We start from the raw sequence: 10,282 nt of genomic DNA, 5'->3' as shown, positions 1-10,282 counted from the left end.
ATACACGTTCGTTCACATTGGCATTTCTTCTCAACTTGCCTTTTCTTTTGCCTTTTCCTTCTCCTTTCTTTGCTCAATAGGCCGTAGTTATATGCACGGCTGGCCACATGTACCTAGTGATAACACATCTAGTGCAGATCATAGAAAGGTATCAACGCTGCCCGATAAACCGGTTTTACCGCAACCAAGCGGTGACCTCCTCGTGCTCGAGAATGTTTTAAACTGTGACAAATATTTTGTGCTCACGTTCATAGAAACTGTTGGCTCGTACATACGTGAACACGAAATAACAACCCCAGAGTTGTTTTGAAATCGAGACGCCGTTACTACACTGCGATATGGACGAAGAAGAAATTGACGGCGTGAAGTCGCCCATCAAAAGGCTTGGCTCCACGCGGAAGCTGCTTGTCTTTAACAGTAAGTTATAACCACACATTTTTTATTTTTTTCTCTTTCTATTTCATTTTCTCTTATTTCTTACGTATTACTCACTTTTATATTTATTTCTCTTTCTTTTTATTTATAAAGAAAGTTAATTTTTTTAATTGGTATATCTTTTATCAATCGTAAATAAATAATTGTTTATTATAATAGGCAAAATTCTTATTTTTATTATTATAGTAATATTAATATTAAACTAAAAAATAATTTTTTAAATGATTTTTTATCAATGAATTTTTTTATTTATACGAAATTTAATTTACAAAATTATTTTTAAAATTTATTTTGAGACGCTATTCTTATCATATCCTTTAATAAAGATATAGATTTAACTTCTTGGTTTGAAATTTATTCGTTGCATATTTAAAAGTTAATTTATTTCGATAAAATTCGTTTCATCGTCCATTGGGATGTTGCAATTCGATTAACTCAAAAAATGTAATTTGTTTCATTCATCCATCGATAAAACGGTGAATATTATTTTTTTTTCTTTTTTTTTTCTTTAATATAGAACATATTTGATATATTGGAAAGTATAAAAAAATGTAACTATATAGTTAGCAGATGTTAGAAAATTTCATAATGTATAATTGATGATACATTTTAAAGAATAATGCGCTGTGTCGATGTTTGAAGATACTGTTTATTTATACATTTTTTTGATCTGCGATTTTTTGTAAAAAAAAATTCTTATTTATTTTTTATTACAACATTGCTCAATTATTCATGTAATATCGATGTAATATTGATAAATATTCAAAAATTATAGAATTATGCTTTCATATTTATTATAATAAAACGATCACAAAATTTATGAAAGCTGGGAAAAAAATTTTTTAAATATTACGTTTTATAAATTCGCGATATTGCAAATTATCATTATCAATTTGAAAATTGAAATATTGCATAATCAAGTGAAAATTATTATTATTCTTTGTGAATGTATTCAAAGATTGCGATTTCAATTATAGTATATTGTTATACAGTATATTATTATACATATATTAATATACATTATATTAATGATTAACTTTATGCTTTGTATTTTATTAATTATGTAGTTTATTAATTATAAAAAATATTGTTTTTAAAATTCTTAAAAAAAATTTTAATTATTTTGATTATAAAATTTTGTATAATTAACAGTATATAATTTATTAGTAATCAAGTTTATAATTTAACTTTTCTTAACATTATACATATATATTTATTATAATATTTAGATTCTTATAATAAATTTTAATTAGTTAATTATTAATAACTTTACTAAAGAAAATCTTTGCAAATATTTGAAATGAACGAAACAATGTTTTACTTGATCAATGAACGATCGCTATTCGATGGAGTAAATGAGGTGCTTGCACGTCTCTCGATTGAAATGTTGGCGCGTCGCATTTGAAATTGCTTCGTCTGCATATTAAAAGTCGTGAGAAGTAACAGGGATAGGTTTCACGGTATTCTACATTCTATATTCATGCAAAAATTCTTATTTATTGGATTAAATATATCTCATTTTTCCATTTAAATATGTAATTCATTATTTTTCTAATATAATATGTGTAATACTCTTGTACGGTTTTATTAAATTAAAAATTAAATTTCATTATATTTATATATATATATTTATATAATATATATAATTAAAAATATTTTTAATTATAAATATATCACTGACTTAATATCGTGAACAAAATAACAATACTTTTATAATTTTTAAAATTATTTAATTTCGTATTAATGTATCGTAAAATATCGTATATTCATAATCTATTTGATCGAGAGTTATCAAAAAAATATACATCGGATGCCCATCCCTGTTTCCGTTTACAAACTTTCAAGGTTGTTTTTATTTTATTTTAACGCGTATTCCATCTCCATCCCCTCTATTTTTCTCCCACTATGTATATAATACCTCCCCCATTGAACACGTTCACACAGTACACTTTCAGATACGAACGTCTATATATTTTTTCATACCGTGTAACGCATGCGCACATTCTCATTGTTCGCCGCAACTCCTTCCATACGGTCATGCGTGACTGCGTCGACCGTTTCCTCTATGCATTTTGATTTTTGTGTTTATATCCGTATGGTTGCAACATTGGATGTTTTAAAATCGATCTTAGTAACCCATCGCTATATAGAGTTTGCTAGTAAAATTAGTTGATAAATATGCAGATGATATTTGCAGATTATATTTATTTGCTGAATATTTTAAGATTTTATAAATAATACATATAAAAATAAGATTTATCTAATAACTCGATATTCGATATATATGTATATATGTCGCTTTGATTAATTATTACTAATTGGCGTATAATTTATTCATGTAAAAGAGATAATGAAAATAATAATTCTTCAGAAATTATTATCAAAGTTTGTCATTTTATGAGAATATCTTGAGATATTTACATTTGTATAAATATTTTTTTTAAAATATATTCACATTAATTTATAATATAAATTTAAATAATTTTTTTATATAAATTTAATAAAAATATCATGCTTAAAAAAATATGATATAAATTGATCAGAAAAAAATCTGAATAAAATATAATGATAAAAAAAAAAGATATTTCCTGTTTTGTGCGACAGATGTTTTTACGAACAGATCATTTTTAGAATGTCAAAGAAGAGTATCTATTTCACTTAGTGAAAGATATATGTATCTTCTTTCACACGGATATTATTGCAATGACGCATTTTATTTAAATATTTTTTAAAAATTATATTCTTAACAATTATTATCATATAATTGAAAACATTTATTTTTACATTTGTTAATCAAAGCGAAAAGAACAAGAAAAAGAAATTTTGAAAAATAAAAATATAAAAAAAGAATCTTGTTAAAAAGAAATAAATTATTTTACTATTTTTTAATAATTTTAATTGATATTTTTTATTTTGATTTTCCCGATCTACAAATATTTATTACGAACTTTGGTTTGAACCTTCTAAACTTCTGTCGTAGAATACACGCCCGACAAAAAAATTACAGAGTGTAATTTTTTTATATGCATATATGTGTAACAAGGCCATTTTAGTTCAGTTCATTGATGACGAAATTCCACCAGGATAAAGAGAAGGAATTACAAGAAAATAATACATCTCCCTAATATCATCTATATCATTCTTAAATTAATTGTAGCATGCGTAAATTTGAATCTGGATACATGATATTAATTATCGAAGTAAGCCTTTAATTGAGATAAATCACTGAAAAAAAAAATTGAATAATTTCATGGTGACAACAATTGAATATCGTATATATAAAATATGAATATGTTTACAATTTTTTTTCAAAAAACAAATTACGTATGACATAAAAATTCATACGTTCATTCGATAGATTTTAAACCTGCAGAGTTTGAGTTAGAATGTCACGAGTTATTCAGAATTACCGATAGAGTTCGTTAACGAAATAGCAAGGCAATTGCAATGGGGTTATACTACTGACATTTAATATCGTATAAGAAATAATATATATATAAATAAAATACAAAGTTCAAATTAATATCATTTATCATAGATTGATAAGATGATTTCATATTTTTGATATCGAAAAAAAATATAAAAGATGGAATTTTAAAAATTCAAATTTTATCAATAAAAAATTATAAAAAAAATAAAATAAGTAATATTAAAAATAGTCAATCGAATTTTTAAAAATAGAATTGTTTGAAAGTATGTACAATTAAATTTATTATAATAGTATGCATAAATGTGCATATAATGATTTATATTTTTTTAAAAGTTTTTTTATATTTTACTTTACTAAAAAGTTAAAAAATAAAAAATTGTATAAAAAAAAAATTTTTTCATAAATAAATTTGAAAAGTTGACGACGACTTTTGGATAGGTACTTGATAAGAAGGCCAAGTGGTATTGAATTTACACGCTTATCTGGATGAAGGTCGCGAAACCCTGAACGATCTGTGGCTTTAAAATAGCGATACTACGTAATGATCACATGAATAGAGTTCAGTTTTAGAATAGTACACGCTGAATGAACTTTGTCTACTATAATTATCTACCAATTCTGAAATGCTTTTTGTTAAAATTAGTAGACCAATAATGAAGATATATAGCTACCATATTATAAAAATAATTATAAATATCAAATTGTATAATTATAAATATCAATTGTATAAATATAATTAGTTAATTTAATTTAATATGAAATAAATACTATAAAAATAACTTGTATTGTATAAATTTTCATGGGAAATAATATAAAATTTAAAAGAAGAAACGAGACATTGTCGACGATGCTTACCATAAGGTTAGCGGCATCAATGAAATGGCGCGGTATCTCATTGAACCACTTGGCTGACTCAGCCAATTGCGAGTATACTAAGTTCAGAGTGCATTTTTCATAAGTGCTTTTTATGACTTTACAGATTTAAATTTACGTGATTATATCTTGAAAACAAATATACATGAAACACAACATAAATAAAATAATACCATTCAATTTATTTTATCGGTCATTTGAGAATAAATTTAAATGATAAAATAATTTAGTAAAATAGGTATTTTTTGAAATATAATATTCTTCTCGTATAAACGAAACTTATATGATCGTGCAAATATAATTTTTATTTCTATATTTATGAATTTAAGAATAAAAATAAGAAAAAAAATAACTTCCTAATATGAGAAAAATTTATTGATAGAAAGCAAACTATGAATAAAAATTCATTGAATATAATATATAATATATGATAAAATCGATTTGTGTAATTTTGTGAAAAGGAAATTTAATTATAATTTGGAAATTGAGTAACAGATGACGCTGATTGTTCCATATTACGTAAATTTCATTTTAATAAAATAATATAAAAAAATTAAATTTAAGTAAAAAGAAACAAGATACATATTGATTTGTAAATTCAGAATTTAATAATTGACATAATCTCTAAAATAATTTCATAAAAAAAACCAATAGTGTAATTATATATGCATATAAAGTGTGATTTTTATGCTTTATTTATCATTAATTGTGTTATTTATTATTTTTATAAAAGCTTGAAATGTTAAAAATTAAAAATAGATAAAAAAAAAACAGTTTGAATATGTTTTCTTTGATCAAAGAATGAATGAAGTAAGGGAAGAAGAATGCAGAAAAACTAACAGTGGTAGCAATCTGATGATAAACTAACCCGATGGTAAGATGATCTGAGTGCCCTCGAAGTGGCCGATGAAAAGCAATTTGTTCATTTAGTGCAGAGAGTACATGACCCTATGAGCAAATAAGATCCACTTTTATATCAAGTGTAATCCTTCTCTACTGCACTCTTAAATTTATACTTTTTAAAAATGAACATTTACCAATTTTATAACATCAATCAAATTATATTTCTTTGAAAACATATATGAATTATATAAAATAGATCGTATTAAAGATTGTAAAAATCATGATTGTCATGACATGAAAAATAATTAAATCACTTTAATCGTCATTTATTCTGATAATTGGACAAAACATGATGAATTTTATTTTAAAGCTTATTAATGAATTAGTTTTTAATTATCATAATTGTAAAAAAAAATGAACAAATAGGTTAGTTACAAATCTCGGTCGGTCAAGTGGTACGCATAACTGAAATATAACCTACCGAAAAGATTAAACATTTGTTGACTAAACAAAAACTACGATTAGGTAGATTACCTCTTATGTTGCACAATAAGTGTATATCGCGTGAAATAACCGCGGCAAAACGAAGAGTGATGCGTTTCCACGTGATGAGACAACGGGTAGGCAGAGACAGGACAAGCGGACGAGAACGCGCGTAGAGAGTAACGTATATATACATACACGGTGGACACGTGCACTCCGTTTGATCAGAGTCACAGTCACGGTCACGCTTCGAGGGTTGGACGAGCCTATATAGAACACCACGGTGGGAGACCCGGTGTACAACGTATAACCACGCAGTTAGAGAGACGAGGAGAGAAACAAAAGCGGTGGCGCGAGTAACCACTCATTGATTCCCCTACCAGCGGCGCGGTCATCTCTTTTGCACCATTTTGCTTCACTTTATTGCCATTATTTTATCTCTTTTCCCAACGTCTCTTTTCTGCCTGACATCTCATTAACTCTCTTCCTCTTCAAATAATGGTTATCTCGTTCGTTTTTTATCTGTCTCTGTCGCTCTTGCACGTTTATACGATATATGACGCTTTCCGCTCGACGCTTTTACAACGGTATTACGCGATTCAGTTGATTTCGAAACGGTGCATCGAGAGCGCGGAATTTCTCTCGTATATATAATCGGTTTCCTACAAACTCGTCCCCTTTTCCATTTACAAGTGAAACGCTTTCAATGTAGAAAGTTCTCGACGATTCTGCTTCGAGTATTCTTTTTTTTGTTTTTTTTTTTTTCTTCTTCTCTTCTGCAGTTTCCTTTTGCACCAGCCTCACGATTCGTTCTTCGTATCGCAGAATTGTCATATCTACTACTGTGAGAATCGCCGTTTTGAGGACGTGCCAGTGCTTCACAATGGGGAAAGCAAAATGCGCCAAGAAATAAAATAATCACAATCAAGTGTTCCATTTTGATTTTTCTTCGCCATTTTGACTTTTCATAATCCAATTTTTTTATAAGCAGCTTATGTTTTACATATTATTATTCTTCGTAATATTTTCCTGTTTAATCTTTCAAACATTTTTCAAAAATTTTATAAAATATTGATATTATCCTCTCAAATTCAATGTCGAAAGTTGTTTCTTCACTTCCTCCACTTTTCTTTTTTCTATTTATTTAAATCTCTGATAAATTTAGATAATGAACGTGAGATATAACGTGCCAACATTCCGTGCCAAAACAATGAACATTTTATCATAACTGATCGTGCACGAAAATACGATAATTCATTGTCAACAATTAAAAGCATGTAAACTATATTATCATGCGATACTTAATAAAAATAATGTATTACATGGAAAACTAAGCTAATAAATTAATAATAACTTTCTTATTATTTAATTACGCATAATAAAAATCAAGAATGAAATAAAGAACAATAATATATACAATAACATGCAATTTTTATTTCATCGAAGAAAAAAGTTTAAAACCCTTAAAAAATCTTTATCATCTTAAATTTTATATTACTTGAAGAAAAAGAAATAAGAAAATTCAATTTTGATCGAGTATCGTATTTTCGAAACACGACGGTGGAGATCGTTGCGCGGTCTGCCTAAAGTCATCGGCCAAGGTATATATATGAGAGAATCTTCTGCGCGTTCCCGGAGTATGCAGGGGGTGGCGAGTCGACAGATCGAGAGAGAAAGAGAGAAAGCGCTAGAGGAACCGGTGTGTATGTATGTGCTGCTGCTGCTGCTGCTGCGACTCTTCAGTGTGAGAACGAGGGAGAGAGAGAGCAATGATAACCGATGAAGAGATGGAAGAAAGAGTGAGCGCGCAGAGCGAACGCGAGAGAAGCACCGGTACGGAACTGAGTGACAGAGAAAGGAACAGAGGGATAGAAAAAGAGGAATGGACAAAGAGAGAATGAGTGCGAAGGGAGGGAGGTGGCGTGCGCGTGCGAGAGAGATAGAAAATCCGGTTGCCTGGCGACGAGCCATCTAGTTCGATCCCAGCCAGCCGACCAGCCACCCTCTGGGCGCAGGAGCAACGAGAAAAGGCGACTACCTTTTGCCTTCGTTTCCTTTTTCTTGTCATTCTTAACTTTCTTCAATCGCGCCTTTGTTTCCCTGGTCTGGTACATAATGAAGAATTTTCTTGTTCAACCCTTGTTCTTTTTTGTATTAACAGAATAACGTAGTGTATGAACGAATATCGGTGATAGCTTTCGATTAGTTCGGGAAAAGAAAAGTGCACACGTTTCAAGGCCGAAACGAGCGGTCGGTTGGTCGATCGGTCGAGTGCGTTGCGCGTGTGATGTGTTGAATAGTGGAAAGATCGTTTTGAATAGTGTTTCGTTTTGTCACGAAAGGATGAGAATGGTTCTTGAAGTAGAGAATCATCGTGGAGGGAGCCAGATGTAAAGAGAAGAAATCAAGAAACAGAAGAAGAAAGAGTGGTCCATTATCGGAGACAAAGCAAACGATCGAATCAGAGAAAGACACATAGAGACACGGTGTGTGCACATATGTAGCGTATGTGTGAATATAGACACATGTTCGAAGAAATAAAAGGGTATTTCGAGGTGATGTGAAATTGATAATAAGATGATTCAAGGTTTTTACCATGAGATGGAAATCAATCAAATTTTCAATATTGTTCTTCGACGGAACATTACAATAATGCGGAGAGATCTTTGCTCGAAATGAAAATGTGCATATTTTTCAAGTTGTTAGGGGATCACGATAATTTGAATCCATGCCGATTAATCGAATCGTGAATCGAATTGATTCTACAAAAAGGAAAATTAAACTGTTCCGGTAATGGTGATACATCACCAGAGGAACTTTCTACGAAGAAGTGCGAGGATCTTATCGTAGAAATAATCTTAGAAATTTTATGCGTTTGATCGAATCAAGTTTCGCTCCAGATAACCGCTGAACGATAATATTAATCGATATAATCAACGAAGAACTCGACTTTACGATAATTTGTACACATTCTAGGAATATTTTTAAAAAAGAACAGAGGCAAAAGGTGGCCCATTGAAAGAACTTGCCAACTATAACGGATCTCGTGTCTTTTTTCATCCTGTTTCCCATCTTTCTTCGTCGCTCTTGTTACTCTCCCTCTATCCTTTTTACTCTGTCCCTCCCTCTTCCTCTCTTTCTCTCTCTCGCGCGCGCTCTTGCTCTTGCTCTCGCTCGTTACAGCCGATCAACGCGAATCGAGACCTACGCATAGTCCAGCAATATGTTCCAGTGCATTATTCAGCAGAGGAACGGATGGATTCATCCTTATAACCCCGACACTAAGGACGTCCTTCCAGGTATGGTTCATTAGATTCAAATGCGTTCGCTTTTTTTTTTCTAGAAGTAGCTGGATATGAAAGCATCACACATTAGATATAATAGTATAATTTATATCTTTTCTTCAGTAATAATTCGATAAGTAAAGCAAAGCAATAGTTGTTTAATCTAACCTGTAGCTAGTTATTCATTATTCTTTTATGTATTAATTATCAAATTTTTTATATTCAAATAATCATTATCTCAAATATTCTGCAAGATGTCATCATTCCTTTTCATTGTATTCACATAATCTCTACATATTATTTAGGTACATTGATTCCATTTTTTGATTTTTTGTTCCGTAAATATTTTTTATACATTTTGGTTACGAGATTTTTTTGTGCATTATATCATGTCTTTCATCCCACAATTTTGCTATGATACATTCACACAATGTGTGCGTTATACAATACATATTGGAAATTCTAGATAGGCGAGGACATCTAATGCCGGTGTAGAGTTGTGCGAACATTCGTTTAAATGTATAGAATTTCTCGTCAAGTTACTTGGAACCTTAGAGAAACGATGCAATCTTGAGTTATAAAAAATGATCTTGGAGGTTATTGGATCAACATCATCAAATAAAATATCAATGAATAAAATTTAATTATAATGATATTTATAATGATATTACATAATTCAGAATATATACATATATATATACATTTGTTAAAACTAGAAATTCTAATTACTTGATTATAAAACGAATATAAAATATTAAATGTAGAAGCAAATATTATTTTTTTAATCTTTTGAAAATATGTATGATTAATTTTTTAAATTTCACGTCTTTCATATTCTTAACGGAAGACGAATTATTAAATTATAAAAAAATTATCTGAAATCTTTGAGTATAATTAAATTTTAGAATCAAAAGAGTAGTTTGATCGTAAGTAA

General features: G+C 29.1%; 1 protein-coding gene across 17 annotated transcripts in view; it reads left to right on the top strand.

Moving 5' to 3' along the window:
- The first annotated feature begins 275 nt into the window (after window positions 1-275).
- LOC107999143 (SLIT-ROBO Rho GTPase-activating protein 1) overlaps window positions 276-10,282 on the top strand; it is a 36,302-nt gene continuing 26,295 nt past the window's right edge. For 2 of the 17 annotated variants that reach the window (XM_062076843.1, XM_062076830.1), the window contains exon 1: window positions 276-417. In XM_062076843.1, the coding sequence (XP_061932827.1) occupies window positions 339-417 (79 nt within the window). In that variant the 5' untranslated portion in view covers window positions 276-338. Of the gene's footprint in view, window positions 418-552; window positions 9,364-10,282 lie in introns of those variants that run through there. The other 15 variants (XM_062076836.1, XM_062076835.1, XM_062076832.1 and 12 more) reach the window with 15 other exon arrangements.

Source organism: Apis cerana, linkage group LG6 (assembly GCF_029169275.1).
Source record: "Apis cerana isolate GH-2021 linkage group LG6, AcerK_1.0, whole genome shotgun sequence".
NCBI classification, from domain to species: Eukaryota; Metazoa; Arthropoda; class Insecta; order Hymenoptera; family Apidae; genus Apis; species Apis cerana.
The sequence above is the reverse complement of the archived record's forward strand: the minus strand, read 5'-3'. Positions and strand labels throughout refer to the sequence as shown.